Source organism: Setaria viridis, chromosome 6 (assembly GCF_005286985.2).
Source record: "Setaria viridis chromosome 6, Setaria_viridis_v4.0, whole genome shotgun sequence".
In the NCBI taxonomy this organism is placed as follows: domain Eukaryota; kingdom Viridiplantae; phylum Streptophyta; class Magnoliopsida; order Poales; family Poaceae; genus Setaria; species Setaria viridis.
Genome location: NC_048268.2, coordinates 31735284 through 31758468, shown reverse-complemented (window position 1 = coordinate 31758468; position 23185 = coordinate 31735284). Strand labels below are relative to the sequence as shown.

The window sequence follows — 23185 nt, the reverse complement described above, 5'->3', positions numbered from 1 at the left end:
GAATTGTTTCCCAACTGAAAAGAGCGGGCGGCCCGACCCAGCCCAAGCCCTGCTGAATTATTTCGGGCTTTTTTCCGATATGGCCCACATTTTTGCTCAGATCTAGTCTTGAAGCCCTAAATTTGAATCCGTAAGCGCTTCTTCTGGGCTGGGGATCAGGTTCTGACTGGCGGAAAGTGTAAGGTGAATTGACCAACGGTTGGCCGACCACTGGAACTAGGCGGACTAGGAATTCTTGATTTCCACCTCTTCGCAAGAGCACTTAGACTGCGTTGCTATGGCAGGAGAAAGAGGACCCAGACAAAGTTTGGGTGGGGATTCCCATCACATGCTCAGACAGGGATAAGCTGTTGTTTGCTGCTTGCACGACCATTCAACTGGGGGACGGCGCCCGCACATCCTTCTGGCACTCTGCTTGGGCACAAGGAAGATAGCTTAAGAACATTGCACCTAAGATTTTTGCTGCTTCCAGGAAAAAGAATAGGATGCTAAAAGAAGCCATACGACACCACAATTGGGTGAAGGACCTGAATGTGCTTGAGTGCTTAACAGTGGGCCACCTCCAGGAATTTTTGGAGATATGGACTCTTGCTCAAGAAGTTCATTTGCAACAAGACACAGATGATCAGGTAGCATGGAAGCTGTCACCCTCGGGCCTTTATTCGACAGCATCGGCTTACCGTGCTCAATTTATGGGATCCACATCCTACAATCTCCAACAACTGATCTGGAAACCGTGGGCACCGCCGAAGTGTAAATTGTTTGCATGGCTAATAATTCGCAACAGAGTATGGACGGCAGATCGACTTGCTACGCGAAACTTGCCAAGAAATCAAGTCTGCCCTTTATGTAGGAGTCGGCCTGAGACAGCCCACCACATCCTCGTTGACTGTCGGTATTCCAGACGGATTTGGTCCATGGTGGCCTCCTTGATCTCCTATAATTAAGTCAACCCGAACCAGTGGGCACACACGTCAACTGTCAAGGAGTGGTGGACACACATGGGCGCCATGCGGGGAGTTCCAAAAAAGAACTGCGGTCCCTCCTCCTGCTCGTCTGCTGGCAGTTGTGGCTCGAAAGAAACGCTAGAACGTTCCAAAGAACTGAGCGTCCTGCCCATGCTCTGCTATCGCAGATTAGGGACGAAGCTCGTACCTGGAAGAGTGCCGGCGCGAAACACTTGGCAGCATTACTTGAGGGGGCATAGCCTTATACGGTATACATAGTATAGGCGGGCGCTTTGCTGGCGCCGAGTTTTCCTTTTCCCTTGTTTTTTAAAAAAAATGTAAATATCTTCTATATTAATAGAAATGGCACAATCCGTGCCGTTCGTTCAAAAAAAATTTTGGATACGGACAATTTTTCAGGGTCAGCGTTGCAGTCGGGAACATATGCCTACTGTTTAGAAGTTAGAACCCATGGATCTCCAAGGTTTACCAGCGAAACAGAATTGCATTTGGTGATCGCAGCCGTCAGCTAATCACGGCACACAATCTTGTGTGAGACGCGTGACCAGTACACGCTGTTCTAGCAGAAAAAGGGCAGTGCGGGCTTATGAATAGAAATTTGGCCACGCTTGTATAACAGAGTAGAAACTGCAGATAGATGTTGACTACAGTTGTAGACACGCTCCCCTAACTGTCACACTTCCGAAATCATGTTGGTGAACAACAATCCTAACGTCCTAACCTCCCTAAGCAAACAGAAGATAACAAACTAGTTTCATCATATTGCTGGAGGGACTGAGCACATGTTGGTTCAGTTGCTAGAACCATACATCGTGGCATATGGTCTTTGCCCATCTTCGGGATTTGGGACTTGGGCGTATATGGTTCAGCCAAATCCCCGGGATTCATGGTCTAGATATTTGGTTGGCTGGTAGTGCGTGAGGTTGGAGATGAGCATGTTGGCTTGTGACGAGTAGCCAAAGGAGAATCTACGGCTCACATGAAATCTTGGTGGAGAGTGGCCATATGATCGTTGGTTTGCTAGAGGACCAACAGGGTCGAAGTTGTGTAGAAAATTCGATGTTGCAAAGTAAAACAACATAACGGGAAGATCCGATAGCAACGAGGTGGTGAAGCTTGGGCCTGTAGCTGGGCTGCTTGGGCTCGGTTGCAGCTGATCGAAATGGCTGGGCTGCAGCGCTACAGCTGCTTGGGCCTGCAGCGTTAGCCGAAGCCGCTTCAAAGAAGTACACAAGCGAACAGGAAAAATACAGCACGAATGCACGATGAGCTGCGCAGTCAGCAGCTTGCGCAATTATTTGTAGGCGCGCCACTGAGCACTGAGCAGGCCTTGCCTGGTCATCCATCGTCATGACTCATGAGTGGAATCGTGGCATTCACTTTCCGTCCCTTGCCAGTTGCCACGGAAGGAACCCTTCTCCACAGTTCCCTCCCAGCCTTAACCTGACGCGCGGGCCCCACCACCCGTACACGGTGGTCCACTTCCCCGTACCCCGAGCCCACTCACTTTCAAAAAATATGCTGCGCCTCCCTCCCTCCTCTCTCCATACACACACACACGGTGACATGGCCGCTCGTCCCCATAGGAAAGCAAGGACATATGATTTCTTCTGAAACAAAGCGAAAAATGAAAAGTCGCGCCCGGGCCCAGTGGACCATGCCTATCCCTACCTCCCTAGTCCCTCCTTCCTTCCGCCACAAAACCCCTATAAAACCTCGCTCACTGTCCCTTGCGCCGCTCAGCCCCCGAGCCTACCACCTCACGAAAATCTCACTAGCCCGCTCCGGCTGACAGCCATGGCCCACGAGCTCCGCCACCACTGCCTCGCCCTCCTCCTCATCCTCCTCGCCGCGGTCGCCGGCGCCGGCGCGGCCACGCCGAGGCAGCTGTTCCTCGTCAGCCAGACGCCCGTGGCGCTCACCAACCACCACGGCCAGCTGCTCACCGGAAACTACTCCGTGAACCTGTTCTGGTACGGGCGCTTCACCCCGGCGCAGCGCGCCGTCGTGGCCGACTTCCTCCTCTCCCTCTCGGCGCCCGTGACCGCGCCGTCGCCGCCCTCCGTGGCGGCGTGGTGGGCCACCACGGCGCGGTACCACCCGGGCGCAGCGCGGCTCACGCTCGGCCGCCAGGTGCTCGACGCGTCGCTCTCCCTCGGCCGCCGGCTCTCGGAGGCCTCGCTGGCCGCCCTCGCCGCGCGCCTCTCCCCGCACCGCGGCTCCGTTGCCGTCGTGGTCACGGCGCCCGACGTCCTCGTCGACGGGTTCTGCCTCTCCCACTGCGGCCTCCACGCGTCGGCCACCTCGTCCGCCGCTGCCGCGCCGGCCGGAGCCCACGGTGCCGGTGCCGCGACCGCCGCTTCGACCCCCACGCGCGGGCGCGGCCGGTTCGCGTACGTGTGGGTGGGGAACTCGGCGGACCAGTGCCCCGGGGAGTGCGCGTGGCCATTCCACCAGCCGGCGTACGGCCCGCAGGCGCCGCCGCTGGTGTCGCCGAACGCGGACGTCGGGATGGACGGCGTGGTGATCAACCTCGCGACGCTGCTGGCCGGCGCCGTGACCAACCCGTACGGCGGCGGCTTCTTCCAGGGCCCCGTGGAGGCGCCGCTGGAGGCCGTGACGGCGTGCACGGGCGTGTTCGGCGCGGGCGCCTACCCGGGGTACCCCGGGCAGCTGCCGGTGGACGCCGCCACGGGCGCCAGCTACAACGCCGTCGGGGTCGCCGGGCGCCGGTTCCTGCTCCCAGCCATGTGGGACCCCACGACCTCGCAGTGCTCCACCCTCGTGTAGCAGGCGTACACTAGGATCGGCGTACGAGGTCGAGCAAAATGTGTGGCTCGGTGTAGTGATCGAAGGTTGTGGAGCTGGGAGTGGGAGGACTCGGTGGTGGCCTGTGGTTTCTCGTGATCTGGTCTGTCATTGTTCTTGTTCTTGTGAATATTTCGTGGTTGGAACTTGAAATGAAATCCAAAAAAATGTTGGAAAAAGGTGGCGGCGGCATTATGTAGTGTTGATCAGCAATCAAACAGGTTAATCCATGGCATCGTGCGTGGTGGCTTTTGTTTGATTGCATGATGTTTGGATGCGTCAAGATGGAACCACCCGAAACTCCCGTCACTGTTTCATCGTGCAAGAGCAGAGGCCGAACCCAATCGGGAGCGAGCAGAGCCTTGCTGTGAACAGTTCGCTCGCTGGCCCAGCGCCCACAGCGCTCCCATTGATGATTTGCTCGGCGTGCGGAGCACGGGAAAGGGCGGAAAGGCCATGGCAAGGACAGGAATCCAGGAGGCAGGCGTCGCCCTGCCCTCTGCCGCGCATCTTTCACTGTGCCTGTGCGTGTGGGCGCAGCGAGGCAGCGAGCGCAGGGTTCGGTACGGCCCGTGCCCGTGCCCGTGCCCCGCTGCGGCGTGCTGACCCCGAGAAGCTTGAGGCGTACGGAGGGCGTCCCGTCGCTGCACGGACTTGGCCCATCCGACGCGACCCGATCCGAGCGAGAGCCTCCATCATTTCGCTGCCTACACACACACACAACCACACAGGCAGGAGCGTCGAGCACAGCGAGCGAGGCGTGTCTCAGTGTCCCTGCGTGTGGGCCTGTGGGGGCAGCGAGCAGTCCCACCACCCTGCTGTAACCGGTATAGTAGTACTGTATTATTAAGTTTCAGGAATCTTGCCTCGCAAGGCTCCGCTGCTGCTCGCGCGGCATGGCGTTGGGCAGGGCGTCATGGCTTTTGTCGCGTTGCAGCTCGAGAATCGTTTGGGTTTGAAAAAAGGCTGTAAAAGAAATAAAGAATGGCAATGCAGTAGCAGTAAAAGTAAAATCCAACGCCCGCTTTTCGCAACGCGAAAAAAGGTACAGGTCCGAGTGGCCTGGTACAGTACTTCCCGTCCTTCCAAGCCTCGTGCTCAATCATGGATGTCCCGGACCCGTATAAGCGAGGGCAAGCAGGTTCCGTTCCGGGCGAGGCGTCACGGGCAGTCGGGCACCCAACCACGCACATCGCCACGCCTGCTCATTTCCGTGGATGGAGCAGTGTGATGGATGGCCGCCGTACCCGTGCTCAAAACCACGCCACATGCATCGCCACTTTGACATTGACCACGGGGCACACTGCCACACACTGGCCGAACAGTGGCACGGGAGATTATCCTGACGCGTGCGGCGGGTACACCGATTGCGACGGCCGAGGGTCATCCTCGCTAGACGCTAGGCGAGCAGTACAGCAGCCGTAGTACCACGACGCACGGTCCGGCCCCGCGGACACACGCGGCTCGGACCCCGAGGCCGCCTCGAAACCCCAGCGCGCCACCCGGGAAGGAAAACTGCCGTCGTCACTCGTCACCCGCGGCCCCGCGGCCGGCCGGCCCCCACCCCACCCCCATCATCCTCCACATCGGCGGATGGGCAGGCAGCCAGGGCACCAACGCACCAGGCAGCTGCATACGCGCATGTGAACCGGGGCTCGGTTTCTTTCTCGCCACTGCTGCAGGAAAACTCTGGAGAACCAATGGCCGATCAAGCGGGAGTGGGGCACCCATCCATCCATGGCGCATTGGCGCTGGCGCAGAGCCAGTTGTATTCCACGACCCGCTGCCTGCCCTGCGCTCTGCCTGCCTGCTCGCCCGCCCACCCGGCGCCCCGCGCCCTGATCACGACGCCCCTGGCTGGCTGGGCTGCGGCTGTGAGCGAGGGACGGGATCACGGGACACCATGGCCCATGCGTGCGCTTTTCTGTGGCAGATGACGGATGGAGACGAGCGCTGCGGCGTTCGCGACGGCAGCCTTGTCCCCCCACTGCACCCTGAGGCGCTTTGCTTTGCGCCTTTGCCTAACCTGCCGGACTGGTCACTGTTGTACCACAACACGAGTCTATGGGCTGCCTAGGGCGTGGACCGGCTCCGTCTTTGCAGCCCTACCACCAATCTTGCTACGCAAAAGGCGATCATGGAGATATGGACCATTGTCGTCTTCCAAGCCAGCTGTGTGATGATGATTCATCTTACTGTTTGAGATCACTGTGGTTTCTCGCAAATCCTAACACCCTACTACCTCGGATAAACCTTGCCGGATCAGGCATGAAATTGACAAATTGGTACTCCATCGTCAGGGTACCCGCTGCAGGCATCAATGACACATTGTCACGTTGACACGGTATGCTCTATGCTGTGCATAGCATTTCTTTGCCATCACTGGCAAAGATGCATGTACTACGGTGCATAGTCATGACGGAGGGCGTACTGACGATCTTATCAGGATCAGCGGAGAGGACTCGATAGATTGTTACTACCACTCCAAAGCTGGAGGGTGGTTGCAAGCATCAAATGCATGGTATGGGATTCTTCGTCATCAATTGTTGACAAAGGCGCAGTACACTGTACCCCGTGACATGAGAGTGACGATGGTGCGCCGTACCGATCTAAGCATACTACGCACAGACAGATCTCAGCATGTGTTGAATGCCAGTTAATGCAACAGTGAACGCCAGTGACGTCGCAGTGGTAATGAACCCGGTCGTCCAGAGCCACGCACGCATCATTGCGATCGAGCGCTTGCTGAAACGGAGACCCACGAATGAGTGTGCCTGCCCGCGTACCGTCCGGCCGGCCATGAATTTCCTTGAACAGGCGCTGTCAAAGGCAGGAGGAGAACAGCATGGGCAAGGCACCCGGCACCGGTAGTAATCCAAGCTCCAGTCTCCAGCAGTCCAGCCAGCAGCTGCCGATCCAGTACTCGAATTCAATTGCACATAAAGAAACCTCGCAGGCGTCGGATGTGTACTGACGTAGGGCATCGCAAGCCTGTCGTTGCTCTGCTGAAGTACAGGCTCTTAAACGGGCTGTAATTCCCATGTCCATCTACCGATCTACGTACAAGACTGCATGAGGACGACGAATTGGTTGTAGACCTGAAACTGAAATGCTTGAGCACATGTATAAAGTTACTGGAATCACGTGATGAAAGAAACCCAAAGCCTGTGGCCACCTTTAAAGTGTGCCAAATTGACAATGGCAGTGTCATCACCGTAGTGTTAGTAATCATTTCCCCACTTTCATGTGCACAAAAACTGTTCAGGATGTGTTCGTAACAGAGCACGAGCTCGCTAGATGTTTTGTAAGGGGAGGGTCTGCGCACTTTGGCGATAGCACGGTCATCTTTGTTGCAGTGTTGGTCAAATGGGCGATAGCTCCAATCTCGCTCCTCGCTCCAGTTCAGGACGAGACCAAACTGATTGTTCATCGACCGAAACGAAATGGAAACGAAGACCAGGCAACGAATTGTGTACATCGGTACAGGCGTCAATGCTTGAAAAGCAAACACCGACAACCATGAATTATTGCACATCATACACATTTACACGACCAAACCAAACTAGTCCTTGATCGACGATGTCCGTATCAATCAGCATTTGGATGTCATCAATGACCCGGATGTAGTTAGTACAAAGCCGTAACATTCGGTCGGGATCAATGACCAAATGAAACATTAGGTCACCAAACAGATTTTTACGGAATCTTGTGACTAAACCAACTTGCCCTGTACAAATCCCATGCTAAGCATTAGTTTTCTGGCCTGTATTTGCGAGTGCTATGCTATCCAAACGCTGCAAAGCATTATCATTTATGCCGTGGTGCTGTAACCATCCGCGTTTCACAATGTCGGGTAAAACACAATCGAAGGTCTATCCTGGATGCTTCTTGTTTCCATTTCAGATGAGATAATCAGGGTTTGTTGTTGCCACATGTAACAGCTCCCGAGCTTATTTTTGCCTGTTTGTTCTCTATCTCTGGAGCTGGATCAGCGCTGGAAGATCTAGCACTGTCCCGGTCTAGCATGTCTTGTTCACCATCTAGTATCGTGCTTGCTTCCCCAATTGCAAGGATCAGGTCAAGTTGCTTTTGCTGTTGTTCCTGCAGGATAGATAAAGAGCTAAAGGTAAAAGGCCATCTGAATCAATATGATAGGAATTATTTATTGGATGGGAATCATTACGTTGCAGTATCAGTAAGGAAAAAAGACTGAATTATCTAGGAGTCTTTAGCAGACAACAAAAACCACTGATTGAGCATGATGATTGTTCAGGGTGAATGATTTTAGCCCTGAAGATAAGATATATCATTCCTTGGAAGGGGGAAAAATTCTAATGATGCAACTAAATAAGCATAGAAACTCTTATGTGTACAAATGAAAATGCTAGAAATCCCCATTAACTTTGTTCTGAAGGGAGCCCAGTCAAGAAAATTTCATAACTACAAGGATGAAAGGATCCCAATTTCCTTACGAGACTTGTTGCACACACGCCAATTAAACACATCTCAACTCCACTAATAATAAGAAACTTACAAAACATACATAAACATGTTGATTCATGACACTTCCTCGAGTACGCAGAACAACTTAGGCCGAAGGCACATTGACTGCTATTTGCTAACAGTGTGTAAAAAAAAGGGTCTAGGCATGCCATTTTGAGACTGAACAATTTCCTATAAGTTGGCAACAGGTAACAAATAAGATGGGTTTCATTTTTGAAATGCCGGCAATATCACAGTAGTATTATCATGAACTGCCTGATAATATACATGTGTGCATGAGTTACAATAGGAGGAGAAAACAAATTCTCAAATCATATTCTAATTTCTATCACAGCAAGTATGTATGTATATGCCAACCATATGAATGTACATGAGATACAATCATACAATGATATATAACCAACTAAGGTGCTATACACAGCACAACCATAATATACATCTCAGCAAACTTTTATAATAGAGATTACTCAAGAAATTGAGCTTTTGAGAAATGAAGCTGCAAAGAAGCATCACCTGCATTGCATATAGCACCTTCTGAATTGCGCCAATTTCTTTTTCTAGAAGGACTTCTTGTGCAGCTAGTATACAGGTGGCTTCAGAATTCTTCTGGGCTAAAGCTGCTGTCTGCAGAAGAAAAGGATAGTAGATGAAGCTATACAGAGGCAATTATAGCAGTGCGAGCATGCTATGATGTATTCAGGATCAATCACAAATCATCCCAAGAAGATTTGCACGTCACAGAGAAATATGACTGAAACAAATGATTGTTAATATCTCAAAGAGATCATGTTTTCTTTCCTGACAGAGCAACGTGTGCATATTGGCAACAACTAATGATATTGACGAAGCAGAGATAGGTGCCATGTTGTAACTTTTTTCTTGACAAGCAATTTGTGCAAATTGATAACTGCTAATGATATTGAGGAAGCAAACATTGGTCTCATGGCTGTCTACTCCAGCGTTCTCCAAATAGAAGATGAATACCTACTACCATTTGCACCAATAAAAATACACAGAACATATAACCATGCTTTCATGTTACCTCCAGTACGGTTAATCCTGATGCATTTTGCTGCACGAAATGATAACTATAGGGAACCAGAAAGAGAATCAACCAGGAGGTAGTGATTTTCATGCTGTTTAGCAACCATACCTATGAACTATTTCAGGTGCTTATTTTCTTAAAGGCTTATATACATCCAACATTTATCAGGAAGGACTGAAGGAGCTAAACATATACATGCCTACTACCACAGCACATGATCAGATAGATATACAACATAGACCAAGGCACCACTTACGTTGAATGTGACTGTACATCAGCATTCTGAATCACAAGAAACTTTAGCAGTTAGCACTATGCTTTGACAAGCAATAACTGATCTAGCAAGGTTGCAGCCAATATCATGTTGCACAAAGGGGTGGTAATGGATCGTGGCCCTTTATACCTCCTTCACAATCCAACTCAGCCCTACCTATTTTTAGTTCAAAATCATATAATATTATGGACCGGCCCTTATTGAGCCCGATCCTTAAATTTGCTAGGCTAAATTAGAGGGCCCTTTACCACCCCAGCACAATAGCCTGGTACTGTTTACAGAAATAGTAGACAACAACCCAGGCTGTCCAACATTTATATGCTGTTTAATAGATAAACCTATGAAATGCACAGATGTAACCTTGGGGAAAAACTCAAGCAGCTACAATTTCCATTAAACAGTTGATCCTATCAATATTTAGCTTAGTACTAGTTAGTATCAATTCAACAAGCAGGAACACTTCATTTCGTTATCTCACTTATTTGCGTCCAATTTCAAGCATTAACTAACACTTTGTGCTGTCTCAAAATCTAATGGAAGACCGAATTCTAAGGCAAGTGGCTATTGTGACAAATTAAGCAATACCTCACTGATAGGATCCCTCAATGTCCTCCGCAACACCCTAAACCTGACACCGAGCTTCTCAACGGTCCTTGACAGCACACCAACGGCCGCCACCATCCTCCTCACACTCTCCTCAACCTTCTCCACCCTCTCCACCAATCCCGCCCTGATCCCATCTTTAGCACCGCCCCCCGGGCGAAGCCGCTCTGACTGCCTCCTCCGTATCAGGCTCCCGATCGCCACCGCGCCCACTAAGAGCACGTACTGCAGGACCAGCAACCTCCCGCCGGCTAACGGTGGCGGCCCGGCGCTGGCGCTACCCGACGAGAAGACGAGGCGCGCGGCGCAGACCACCGAGCAGATTGCCGGCGGCGCGAGGCAGAGCAGCTCCGCGGTCGAAAGAAGCGCGTCCAGCCCGAAGACGCCGCCGCGGCGTACGGGCGCGCCTGCGAAATGCGCACGGGATTAGCTCGAATCGAAGTGTGGGGTATGTGAATGTCAGAGCCGAGGAGTTGTGTGGCCGTGCGCGTTACCGGAGGCGTGGGAGCGGAGCGGCGGAGGCCATCGGGGAAGCGGACTCCGTGAGAGGAGCGGCGCAGGGGAAGGACACGACGGGAAGGGAAGGCGGAGGTGCGCGCCGAAGGAGGAGGAGCTGGCGCGGAGCGGCGCGAGGGAACTGGGATGCGGCGGCAGCAGCATGGGGGTGATGATGTCGTGGACTCGTGGGGACGAGGCGAGCCGCGAGCGGTGCGGTTGGAAAGGACCACGACCTGGAGAGGAGAAGCTGGACTGGGCCAGCTTTGGTTGGGCTTTTATTTTGGCCCAGATCGTGGCCTGTATCCTAACCTTATTATACAAACGCAGCCCAGTTTGCCACCAATGCCTCGATTAGAATTTAGAACAGCATGCTTGTCGACAAAAATTAAACAGGAGCATCGATTTCAGCTAGACTCCGCATGTGTTGTGCAGAATCTCAGTTAGAACAGCATCCTAGATCACTTATAACAACGTCCTGCAATTTGAGTCCGGTATAAAAAATGAGTTGTACGGCATGTGCTGTGCAGAATCTCAGTTACAAAAGCTAGATGACGACACGAAGGAAAACATATGAGAACTATTGTGCTCCACAAGGTAGATGACTAGATCAGCAATTCATCGGAGGTTTTATGTGAATGATTAAGCAGCTCAGTAACTAGAAAAGGTTCAACTTGAACGACTGGAGACTTGGAGAGTGGACATGTCACCCTACCACGTGAAGATTTTTTTTTTTTGATGAAACACGTGAAGAATAATTTACGAGACAGGCAACCACAACCCCACCCCCTACTCAAAGACCTTGTCAATTAGGATGACCAACAAGAGCACAAGTGCACAACCATGCCCTTATTTGATCACAACTTCACAATGCCTCAGATTATCAAAACAACTTCTGAAATTCCCTGACCTCTGGTACTCTGGTGTATCATCAAGGCACAGCATTCCTCACACTCAGGAATGAGGTAATGTTGTTGGGTTCTTCTGTCACACAAAGCATTTGGTAGAACATCGAAGTTTTCCATGCATATAAGCAGAACTCTCATGATAAACATGTCCATCATCAGACTGACACGATGGAGGTGCCAGTCCTAACAGAAGAACACCAGTGCTTTTCCAGCTCAGGATATGTCGAACACCTGTGCAGCTTTGTCATCTCCCACAGAACAGAAGCAAAGCACAGACAAATCGCAACACACAATCACAGCTACAGCTGCATGTACTAGATAGAAATCAGCAACTGCACTAGCCTTTATCGTCCAAAAGCATCGTCATTCACCATAACGGACGCGCATAACAGAGATAGTTAAAAATGCTACTGCAAATCAGTACTACCATATACGAACTACGACTACAATCCTGAACAAGGGGAGGAACAGCTGGGATCCCTACCATCACCATCAGATCATAAGGCCATCAGTTGCTAGGAGTCTCCGCTGCTGCCGTAGTCCCTCCTGGCCTTCTTCGGCGGCAGGGAGCAGGCGGCGGCGATGGCGTCGCGGAGCTGGCGCTGCGCGTCCTGGAGCATCTGGGCGTGGCGGGCCTCCGTCTCCTGCCACCCGCGCTCGATCTCCCACTGCATCTCCATGCGCCGCCGCTCCAGCCGCATGACCCCATCGCTGAAGTCCCTCAGCACCGCCGAGAGCTGGGCGCTGGCTCCCCCAGGCCCGGAGGGGCGGCGGCGGACCAGCTCCACCTCCTCTTCCTTGGCCTTGTCAGCCGCAACCGCAGCCGCGGCGGCGGCTGCGGCCTTAGCCTGGAACGCCTCGTAGGCCACTCTCTTCCGTGGAGGTGCGGTGGACGGCGTGATTGAAGGCGGCGGCGGCGGCGGCTGCTGCTGCTGGAGCTGCAGCTGCGGGTGGCGCGGGGCGAGGCCGCTGCCGAATTCCCGGATGATGCCGTTGATGCTCCTGGTGTTGTTGTTCCGGGGGATGAGCTCTTCTTCCTCCTCCTCCTCATCCTCCTGGTTTTCCTCTTCGTCTTCTTCCTCCTCTTCTTCCTCGTCGGAGGCGGCGGCAGGCGGGGAGCCACCCGCGGCCGGATAGGCGGAGGAGGCGGCGTTGGGGCCGCGCTCGAGCTGATCCATGCGGCGGAAGAAGGTCCAGAGCGAGGTGACGGGGCGGGCGGCCTCGGTGCGGTAGCGCTTGCGGAGCTTCTCGAGCTTGTGGCGGCACTGGGTCCCCGTCTTGCGCTGGACGGCGAGGCCCGGCGTGGCGGCGCAGCGCGCGGCGGTGTCCGCCGCCACCTCCTCCCACTGCTGCGCCTTGAGCTGGCCGCGGCCCAGAGCCGTCCAGCGCTCGTCGTAGGCGTCGATGAGGTGCAGGGTCTCCGGGTCCGACCACGGCTGCGCCGGCGCGCTCTTCTTCAGCGCCGACCGCCGCGGCGGCTCGTCGGAGTCCTCGTGCGCCCCGGCGGCCATCATCCGGCAGTCACGGGAGGTTCAGATCTAGATCTGGGGATGGGCGGCGGATGGGGAGTTGTTGGGCGCAATAGATGGAGGCGGCGGCGGCGGTGGAGGAGGAGGATAAGGTGGGGGTATGGGTGGTGGGCGGTTCGGGTTTTCTGGGTGGGGGTTGGGCCATCGGCCGCGGCCGGGTGAGGTGGTGGTGGTGGTGGTGGTGGTGGTGCCGTGGTGGCGGTGCGGCTCACGTGGACGCGAGCGGGGGGTGGCGCGCGGTGGTGGCTGCCGCTCGCTAGCCCTAGAGGCGGCCGCGGCCGCGTGGTCCCTGGCGCCGCCCGCTGTGCCTCGCCAGCGCCAGCGCCGCGGCCTCCTGCTGTGTCGCGGTCGCGTTGCGGTCACGTCTCGATGACCCGGGTCGGGGCGGGGCCGGGATCCCGGAGCGGGGGAGGGGTGGCCACTGGCCCGGGTGGCTCGCTGGTGGTGATCCCAGGGGCAACAAGTCGTCCGCGGCACGCAACTTGTTGCGGAAAGGCTGGGCGGCGGCCGGGGGGCGGGGGCGGCCCGGCGGGGCGCGTAGGTTTGGCTGCGGTCCGGTAACTGGCGCTGGCGGAGCGGGTCACCGGCTCACCGGGGTCAGTTCAGTTGGCTGATGGCGCACGCAATTTGGCTGGCGTGGCGTGTGCGTGTTGCCGACTCTGGAGCCCGGCCCGTGGTTGGGTTGGGTGAGGTAGGGCGTTTGGCAGTATGGACGGAGGTTGGGCTAGGCCCAGCTGGTGCAAGTTGACTTGTTTGAGAGGCCCTACAGCTTGCATCGCGTGGAATTCGATGCAGGCTCGAAACCGTCGCTGTGGTGACCCCGGTCAGTTGTTCCTCGCCAACACACAACGCACGGAGGCAGCGGCGGCGAGTGACGTGCGAGAGCTGCGGCGGCGCTCGGAGGCCACGACGGCGAGCGGCGGGCTAGTGGTGGCGTCATCGCGGTACGTGACGGCAGCGGGCGCGTGCTCGCAGATCTCGCAGAGCCAGACGCGCACGGAGGCCACAGCGGCGAGTGAAGGTGGTCGGAGGCCACGGCAGCAGGGCGCAGAGGCGCGCGGAGGACGCCGTCCCCACCGCCGGTGCTCGAGGACCTTGTCCCCACCGTCGGCTGCCGGCATCCGCGGCCCTCGTCCCCACCGAGACGGGGGCGCCGATGTAGCCAGCCACGATGGGGGCACCGTGAGCGGTGACCTCCTGCGTTGCAGCCAGGGCCAGCCCTGGGGGGCAGGGGGGGCGGCTGCCCTGGGCCCCCAAATCCCAGGGCCCTACCCCCAGGCAGTCAGCGAGACAGGTCACAATTGGAGGCCCAGGCAGGGAGAAGATAAAACGAGACACGACACAACTCCGATTCCTAATTATTAAAGGCAGGCGCACAGGCCCCATCGGCCATCGCACACGCAGGCCTGCGCACACGCCCCGTCACCCCGTAGGCCCTAGCGTCGCCCGCCGCCGAAAGACTGCAACCTGCTGCCGTGCTAGCGTGCTGCGCGCCTACTGCCGTGCATCGCGCATGCACCGGCGGTCGCACTCCCGCGCGTGGCCGTGATCCCCTCCAGAGCTGTCAGCTGTGTCTCGTGAGGGTTTTGTTCTGGTTCTGTACTTCTGTTTAACCTCGCTCGACGAGAAACGAGATCATGTTGTTCCTATTCAACTGCGACAGCAACTAGGTAGGCTGCTTGATTGTCAATTTTCCAATTCTCCATACCATTAATTATTAATTCACTATCACAAGTTATTTAATATTAACCAATTTATAACTATTGTGTATTTATAATAATTTCAGCACTGTGGGATATCATGTCGTCTAGAAAATATGAATCAGGCTGCGAGAAAAGGAAAAGGAAAAGACGTGTGGATAAGTTGATAGAATCACAGAGAGGAGCTATGGATAAATTTTGCAAGAGTTATCATGACCCTAAGAGTAATACGGGCGCCTCGACGAACCCAGATGAGTTGGCAATAGTTGTTGCGGATGAACCAACTAATGGGAATCAAGAAGAAAATGTTAACATCAACGTCGATGATAACAATGTAAGTGACTCTCAGACCACAGTAAATGCATCAGGTGCACATGCACAGTCTGCTAGTGTTGATGAGGAACCAATTTACACTTCAGATATTTATGATCCAAGAAATTGGGATAATCTTGATAATAAAGCAAGAGACATATTAGTCGAGAAAGGGCCTATAAGAGAAGAAAATATCAAATTTCCTCTAGATGCTGCCTCAAGACATTTTTCATATGCTCATTATTCTAGAAAATTAAGCAATGGAGAGGTACATGATAGAAAATGGTTAGTTTATTCAAAGCATGTTGACAAATTTTTTTGTTTCTGCTGTAAAATCTTCAAGTCTAGCACTAGCAAGAGTCCTAGTTCCTTAGCAGGTGATGGGTTAAGAAATTGGAAGCATATCAGTGAGAAGCTTAAAGAATATGAAAATAGTGTTGAGCATATTAGTAACATGAATAGTTGGAATGAATCAAGAGCTAGACTGCGGAAAAAGGAAACAATTGACAAAGAATTGCAGCAGCAAATCACAAAGGAGAAAGAACGGTTGAGGCAAGTTTTGTTAAGAATAATAGCCATTGTGAAATTTCTTGGTAAACGCAATTTGGCTTTCAGAGGAAGCAGTGAGCAGCTTTATAATGATAGTAATGGTAATTTCTTAGCTTGTGTTGAGATGATTGCAGAATTTGACTTGGTAATGCAAGACCACCTTAGACGTATTCAGAACAAAGAAATTCATTATCATTATCTTAGTCACAAAATTCAGAATGAGTTGATCTCTCTTTTGGCTTCTGATATCACAAGTTATATCATAAAAGTTGTTAAAGAGGCCAAGTATTTCTCTGTTATCCTAGATTGTACCCCTGATGTCAGTCATCAAGAACAAATGACTTTATTAGTTCGATGTGTTAATTTGTCTGATGGCAAGATAAAAATTGAGGAGCACTTTTTGGGGTTCTTGAAGGTGGATGACACATCTGGTATGGGGCTTTTTAATGTATTGCTTGAATCTATGGAGTCCTTTGACCTAAATATTAGTGACATAAGGGGTCAAGGATATGACAATGGTTCTAATATGAAAGGAAAATACAAAGGGGTAAAAACACGGTTACTTGATATCAATCCAAGAGCATTGTATATGCCATGTGCGTGCCATAGTCTAAATCTTACTCTTTGTGATATGGCAAAATCTAGTGGGAAAGCTGTTTCATTTTTTGGAATTGTTCAACGCATATATGTGTTATTTGCTGGTTCTACGAAAAGATGGAATGTTTTACTTAAACATGTTCCTAGTCTAATTGTGAAATCATTATCCAATACTCGTTGGGAGAGTCGAATCAAAAGTGTTACAGCAATAAGATATCAAGCTACTGAGTTAAGATATGCTTTGTCTGAGTTACATCATGATTCTGATGTTGAACCTAAGGATAGAAGTGATGCAAAAAATTTATTTGATGCACTTGGCAGCTTTGAGTTTCTACTTGGTATGGTTATCCGGCATGATATTTTATTTGCTGAAAATAAAGTGAGCAAGAAGTTGCAATCACCAGCCATGTGCATTGACTCTACTTTGAAGCAAATACAAGGTATAATGCAATACTTTGAGAATTACAGAAATGAGGGGTTTTCTTCTAGTCTGATCATCGCCAAAGGTATTGCAACAGACATGGGTGTGGAGGCATCATTTCCTGAAAAACGTCGTGCTATGAGGAAGAAACAATTTGATGAAAGTAATTGCCAAGAAGAAATTCTTGAAGTTGAGAAGACTTTTGAAGTTGAATATTTTTTTGTTTTGGTTGATATGGCAATCGCTTCTTTGAAGAACAGATTTGAAGAACTCATGGTGTTTAAAGATATATTTGGATTTTTGATGAGCTCAAGCACTTTGAAGTCATTAAATGATAATGAACTTGAAGAATGTTGCATTAAATTTGCAAAAACCTTTTCTTTTGATGGTTCATCTGATGTTGAGGTATATGATCTTCTTTCTGAATTGAAGATTATGAAATTCACTTTGCCAGATAACGTAATGTCTGCTATGGAGATTTTTGAGCATGTCAGAGATGTGGATTGTTATCCTAATGTCTCCATTACTTACCGACTCTTATTTACTGTGCCTGTGACTGTCGCATCGGCTGAAAGAAGCTTTTCAAAGTTGAAGTTATTGAGGAACTATTTGAGGTCAACAATGACTCAGGAGAGGTTAAATGGTTTGGCAACATTATACATCGAGAAGAAATTGTTGGATGAGATTGACATAAACTCTATCATAAGTGATTTTGCATCGAGGAATGTTAGAAGAAACTTTTAAGGTAATATGTATAAATAATTTGATATGAATATTGCTTTTAGATACATTTAATTATTTATTGGTAATATTTTATATATATTTGTATAATGTTTATATTAAAAGGCCCCAAATTTTACTTTCGTCCCGGGCCTCCCAAATCTTAGGACCGGCCCTGGCTGCAGTGAGCCTTGCCTCAATCTGACAACAACGAACTCGAATTGGATGGGGAGCAGCTTCAATCCGTGCGTAGGGCGTCCTCTCATGGCCCCCGCGCTCCACCTGCTGCGCCGCGTGCTCCTCCGCCGCGTGTTTCCAGCGGCCGGCCACCGTGGACTGGGGAGGCGAGGTTTCCCGGCCCCCGCTCCTCCGCCAATCCCCGGGGCAGGGCTCGCCTGCCCGCCCGTCGCCTCCTCCTGCGTCGCTGCACGCCCAGCCATAGCCTCCGGCGATGGGCTCCCTTGCGAATCGGAAGGCAAAGCGACGGTAGGGAGAAAGAAGTTGACGCTTGGGCCACGGGCTAGGTAGTTCATGTTTAGATAGAGGACTAGTTATAAAATCAAATGCATAGATGGCAGCTAATTCGCTACATGAATCTATTAAGCCTTCATGATTTGATAATGTGATGCTACAGTAAATATGTGTTAATCATAAATTAATTAGGCTTAATAGATTCATCTTGCGAATTAGCCTCCATTTGTGCAATTGGTTTTGTAATTAGCCTATATTTAATACTCCTAATTATTATCTAAATATTCAATGTGATATGGACTAAACTTTAGTCCGTGGAACTAAACCTCCCAACTTTAGTCCGTGGAACCAAACCTCCCCGCATACAAGTTTATCTGGTCTACCCATTAAAATCTAAGTGGAGCCTAGTCCATAGGATACGTTTTCTCCGATCATCATCTTTGCACTCCACGGACTTGGCTGGGCTGGCTCGTGGGCCAGGCTGCAGTAGAATAGGCTGCCAAACACCCCCGTAAGGTTCGTTTGGACGGCTCAGTCCGGCTCTGTAGCGCAGCGGGAGCCTGAGTCGAGGGAGCCATTTTTTTTTAAGCTTCGTCGGCTCCTCCCCTCGCGCAGTTAGCTGTAGCACCTCGAGGTCCGTTTTAGCTCCGCACTACAGCGCAGCACAGTTCTGCACAGTGTAGGTTAGCCGGAGCCCTTTTGGTCGAGGGTTGAAGGCAAAAAGTAAGCTCAGCAGTTGTGAAAAAGAATATGGGGTACATTCAAATGTTGTCATGGTCTAGATTGATGCGGCAACGAAATCAGTGTGTATATAATCAAAGAGAAGGTAAGCTGTGTATACTTAGCAGTAACTCGAGAGAGAGATAACTCACGTGTTAAACAATGTTGTAAATCATGTTGTCGCAGAACGTTTTGCATAATCGCGATCACATATCTTATGGTTTAATTGCATTTTCACTTACCTTGTGACTTAAAATTCATGATAAGGCATATGCGAAAACTGTGTTTATAAAACATGTTTGCATTACATAGGTAGCACTTTTCATAAGGATGAATATAGTTTTAAACAAGTCTGGGTTTTAGTATGAATTGTGTTTGAAATAAAAGGATTAAGATTTGTTGATTTTTCTATATTTGTTAAATGGGATGCACGTGGGTATCACTTTTTCTTCGATGTTTGTACCAAATAAAGAATATGATTAGAGATGTATATGTAATTTCTCTAAAAAGATACAATCAGAATTTTTAAATGGAATTGAATGCACGGAACCAAGATTAACATTTTTAATCTTATTTCTCTTTTTCTTACAACAACTGAAATAAATTGTGTTCACTGCTAGATCAGAGAATCCATGATGAAATGTCAATAATTTGTGATTCAACTCCATTCACTTGGTCAATATCATAAAAGGCAGCATGTGGTGCTATAAGAAAATACACTAAAATAGAACTAAGAAAATAAGTATCTATCTATACAAAATCCAACTTATAGATGCTTCACGTGGGGCTTCTATGTACGAGACTATGAGTGGATAAAATTAAGGTATAATATTTTGTATTTTTTTTCCAGCACAACTGATGAACAATTATATCATGTCACTGCAATCTCACTTTATATGATCGATCGAAATTAGGACCAACAATCCTCAGTTATTCATCATATATCCCCAGGAACAGGATGAGGATATACATTACTCTTGAATGGACCACGGTACCGAATAGGCAAAAGTGCTACAAAAACCTTTCGTATTCCATACGACTGTGCCGACTGGATATCCCCAAGCGGAAAATGGCACCGGGACACGCATCGCGCGTACTTCAACCCCCACCTCCCGCTCCCGCGAGAACCTTCCTCTAGCACCCATTTCCGCCGTACCCCCATCCGCAGCCGAAAAACCCTACCGCCCTATTCCCCAAAATGCCACTCGCGCCATCAACCCCCGCGCTGCTGCCCAACCCGGCCCTCCCCTCGCCGGGGCGGCCGCGCTCCCGCGGGGCGCTCCTCCGCGCCCGCGCCGTGCGGGCGGCGCCTCGGCCCCCGAGCCGGTGGTCGGTGGGGAGCTGGCGGGAACGCCCGGCGCAACAGCAGCCGGAGTACCCGGACAAGGCGGAGCTGGATGAGGTGCTGCGGACGGTGGAGGCGTTCCCGCCCATCGTCTTCGCCGGGGAGGCGCGCACCCTCGAGGAGCGGCTCGCGGAGGCGGCCGTGGGCCGGGCGTTCCTCCTCCAGGGCGGCGACTGCGCCGAGAGCTTCAAGGAGTTCAACGCCAACAACATCAGGGATACCTTCCGGGTCCTTCTGCAAATGTCCGTCGTGCTCATGTTCGGAGGACAGATGCCTATCGTCAAGGTATATAATCGCCACAAATTGTTTCTGTTTTTTATTGAATTATTTAGACACATGAGATTCTAAGTTTAAATTCAATCCTAATTTTTTTTTCTAGTCGGAAGTATGACGTATTTTCTGAGTAGTTATATGTTTGTCAGAAAAATGGGGGTAGGATTGATGGAAGGACGGTTTCCTATGATATATCTGTTAAATTTAAATAGAACAATATTTTTCAAATGTTTGGTATGGATTTTGTTGTTGATATGAGGAACATAGTTGGACAAGGAACAGTGTTGGATGTATTCCTAAATTGTGCTCCATATAATTGTGTTATTTACTGTATGCATGGATGTTTAGGTGGGAAGAATGGCAGGCCAGTTTGCAAAGCCAAGATCAGATGGTATTGAGGAACGGGATGGAGTGAAGCTGCCAAGCTATAGAGGGGACAATATAAATGGGGACACATTCGATGAGAAGTCAAGATTGCCAGATCCACACCGCCTGATAAGGGCGTACTCACAATCTGCAGCTACACTGAATTTGTTGCGGGCATTCGCTACTGGAGGTTATGCTGCAATGCAGAGGGTAACACAGTGGAACCTTGACTTCACCCAGAATTGTGAACAGGGCGATAGGTGGGTTACCTCGAATTGACGATGATTAGCCTCCATTCCCGTTGATTCATGCAATTATTTAATTATAACCACAATTCATGCAAAGATATCTGCATTTTTTAGTTCATTTGATGGTCTGAGTTATTGGCAATTTATTTACACAAAAAATGGAAATGTTTGCTGAATTTAGGGATCTTTTGATTTGCTTGAAGTGACTGCAACACACTTTACACTCCATGTTATTCAATTCTGCCAATTCTTAGTTTACTTCTGTACAATGCTCAATAGGTACATGGAGTTGGCCCACCGAGTTGACGAGGCTTTGGGATTCATGTCAGCTGCTGGACTCACTTTAGATCACCCTATAATGACAACAACAGAATTCTGGACATCGCATGAGTGCCTTCTTCTTCCTTACGAGCAGGCGCTTACTCGTGAAGACTCCACCACAGGCCTCTATTATGACTGCTCTGCCCACTTCCTATGGGTTGGAGAGCGTACTCGTCAACTTGATGGTGCCCATGTGGAGTTTCTTCGGGGCATTGCCAACCCTCTTGGTATCAAGGTAATATAATGCCCAATAATCACTCGGCAACTCCTGTTTGAATGCTGCATTTGAAAAGCAAAAAATTCAAAGCATTATCTGAAATACATTTCACCCCAACTTCTGATGAAATACAGGTCAGTGACAAGATGGACCCAGCAGAACTTGTGCGGTTGATTGATATCTTGAATCCTGAAAACAGGGCAGGGAGAATAACCATCATCACAAGAATGGGACCTGAAAACATGAGGGTGAAACTTCCTCACCTGATACGTGCTGTCCGTGGGGCTGGCCAGATAGTAACATGGGTCACTGACCCAATGCATGGGAACACCATGAAGGCCCCTTGTGGACTCAAAACCCGCTCCTTCGACAGAATTTTGGTACTTCTCTTTGCTTGCAATCCTAATTCAATATCAGGTCTGCAATTCTATTTAATGGGATAATTGCTCAATTATACCACCTCTCTGTATTCTGTTGAGTGAATAGTGAGTAGTCCATTATCTCTTTGTGGGGACATGCAATATAGCTTGACCATACTAATTGTTCCGGTCTCTAGAGTAAATAGTACAATAATTCCATGGCTCTATCCATATATCCTATTGAAATGATAAGTGCTTGAAAAAAGTTGAAAGTGATTGATAGATAACTTTGTCTTTATCTATTCTTCTTTCATGGACCTTTGAATATTCAAGCCCCACTATGCTGACAAATTGGTTGGATGAAGTGGTTTGGTTCTTCAATTGTCCATTTTACCATCCTTATCAGTTAGCAGCCAAAGATTAGGACAAAAGGTTGAGCTCATAGTCACTCTCAGTGCTTGGTAGAAGTACTGAATAAATTCTACGTGTCCGACGCCATACTGCAGAATCAATAAATGAACTGACTCTGATCGCTACTTTGTTCAAACCAGGCTGAGGTGCGTGCATTCTTTGATGTTCACGAACAAGAAGGGAGCTATCCAGGAGGCGTGCATCTGGAGATGACCGGACAGAATGTGACAGAATGCATTGGTGGATCACGGACAGTGACATTTGATGATCTGACCTCACGCTACCACACACACTGCGACCCAAGGCTCAATGCCTCGCAATCGCTGGAGATGGCATTCATCATCGCTGAGCGCTTGAGGAAAAGGAGGATTGCCTCATGGAATTTGAACGGGAACCAGCTGGGTTCCATTCCATCATTGGGGCTGTAAACTGTGATAATCATTGTCAAGGACCACTCCTCCAGTTTTCTTTTAGTTGCTTTGTCAAATTTTGTGTCATGTACTGGTAAACAAGATAAACTTTTGATTTCCATTGTCATATAAATAAGATGCAAGTTACCTTCAACCGTTCTACTCATAAAGCAGTAATTCTAAATTTCCCCCTCGAAAATTGCACTATGCACTGAATCTATCTAGTTGGTTTATGCACTTGCTGAAGTTGAAATTGAGACCAATTCTCACCCAGAATCAGCCACCCATACCCCTCACATAAGGCCCACTGCACAGGTAGAGGAGGGGTAGATAGAAGGGAGATAGATGAAGATGATTCTAAAATGTTTCTGCCAATTCTCGGTGTTTTTTTGCGCCGCGGCTAGGCGCTTACCAGCCGTGTCGCGCGCCTGCCGTGATTGACATCCCTGGTTTTGGAAGCTCTTCGTCCTAGCAGTCGCCCTTTCCTTCCACACGCACAGCAATCCCGCGCTAGAATCTCGCTCACTTCCTCTTCTGGCGATGAACCATCGATCACGGCTTCAAAAACCATCTCTTTTGTGTGGTTGAATTGGTGCTGGAGACCAGAGGGAA

General features: G+C 50.3%; 4 protein-coding genes across 4 annotated transcripts; 2 read left to right on the top strand and 2 right to left on the bottom strand.

Annotated features, from left to right (window-relative positions):
* Nucleotides 1-2691: 2691 nt before the first annotated feature.
* On the top strand, nt 2692-4006 carry LOC117859900 (protein EXORDIUM-like 2). Its single transcript, XM_034743096.2, has one exon. The coding sequence runs from the start codon at nt 2766-2768 to the stop codon at nt 3756-3758; it is 993 nt and encodes a 330-aa protein (XP_034598987.1). The 5' UTR covers nt 2692-2765; the 3' UTR covers nt 3759-4006.
* Nucleotides 4007-7319: 3313 nt separating this feature from the next.
* Nucleotides 7320-10899, bottom strand: LOC117860820 (uncharacterized). Its single transcript, XM_034744201.2, has 4 exons — nt 10696-10899; nt 10184-10608; nt 8793-8903; nt 7320-7877 (listed from the first exon to the last, which is right to left on the bottom strand). The coding sequence occupies exons 1-4, from the start codon at nt 10859-10861 to the stop codon at nt 7689-7691; spliced, it is 891 nt and encodes a 296-aa protein (XP_034600092.1). The 5' UTR covers nt 10862-10899; the 3' UTR covers nt 7320-7688.
* A 990-nt stretch (nt 10900-11889) lies between these two features.
* On the bottom strand, nt 11890-13457 carry LOC117860819 (uncharacterized). Its single transcript, XM_034744200.2, has one exon. It carries the CDS (start codon nt 13116-13118, stop codon nt 12120-12122), a length of 999 nt encoding a protein of 332 aa, XP_034600091.1. The 5' UTR covers nt 13119-13457; the 3' UTR covers nt 11890-12119.
* Nucleotides 13458-19755: 6298 nt separating this feature from the next.
* Nucleotides 19756-22727, top strand: LOC117861454 (phospho-2-dehydro-3-deoxyheptonate aldolase 1, chloroplastic). The gene is made up of 5 exons (XM_034745021.2): nt 19756-20253; nt 20590-20867; nt 21135-21411; nt 21528-21773; nt 22304-22727. The coding sequence occupies exons 1-5, from the start codon at nt 19822-19824 to the stop codon at nt 22589-22591; spliced, it is 1521 nt and encodes a 506-aa protein (XP_034600912.1). The 5' UTR covers nt 19756-19821; the 3' UTR covers nt 22592-22727.
* Nucleotides 22728-23185: the final 458 nt, after the last annotated feature.

Bases quoted from the DNA above. Each gene is read 5' to 3' on its own strand.
- LOC117861454 (XM_034745021.2), top strand. From the start codon at position 19,822: ATGCCACTCGCGCCATCAACCCCCGCGCTGCTGCCCAACCCGGCCCTC. The intron at 20,254-20,589 runs GTATATAATCGC...ATGGATGTTTAG, and splicing joins GACAGATGCCTATCGTCAAG to GTGGGAAGAATGGCAGGCCA. The intron at 21,774-22,303 runs GTACTTCTCTTT...TGTTCAAACCAG, and splicing joins GCTCCTTCGACAGAATTTTG to GCTGAGGTGCGTGCATTCTT.
- LOC117860819 (XM_034744200.2), bottom strand. From the start codon at position 13,118: ATGATGGCCGCCGGGGCGCACGAGGACTCCGACGAGCCGCCGCGGCGG.
- LOC117859900 (XM_034743096.2), top strand. From the start codon at position 2,766: ATGGCCCACGAGCTCCGCCACCACTGCCTCGCCCTCCTCCTCATCCTC.
- LOC117860820 (XM_034744201.2), bottom strand. From the start codon at position 10,861: ATGCTGCTGCCGCCGCATCCCAGTTCCCTCGCGCCGCTCCGCGCCAGC. The intron at 8,904-10,183 runs GTATTGCTTAAT...TTTCTTCTGCAG, and splicing joins TGAGGGATCCTATCAGTGAG to ACAGCAGCTTTAGCCCAGAA. The intron at 7,878-8,792 runs GTGATGCTTCTT...TCTATCCTGCAG, and splicing joins AGGTGCTATATGCAATGCAG to GAACAACAGCAAAAGCAACT.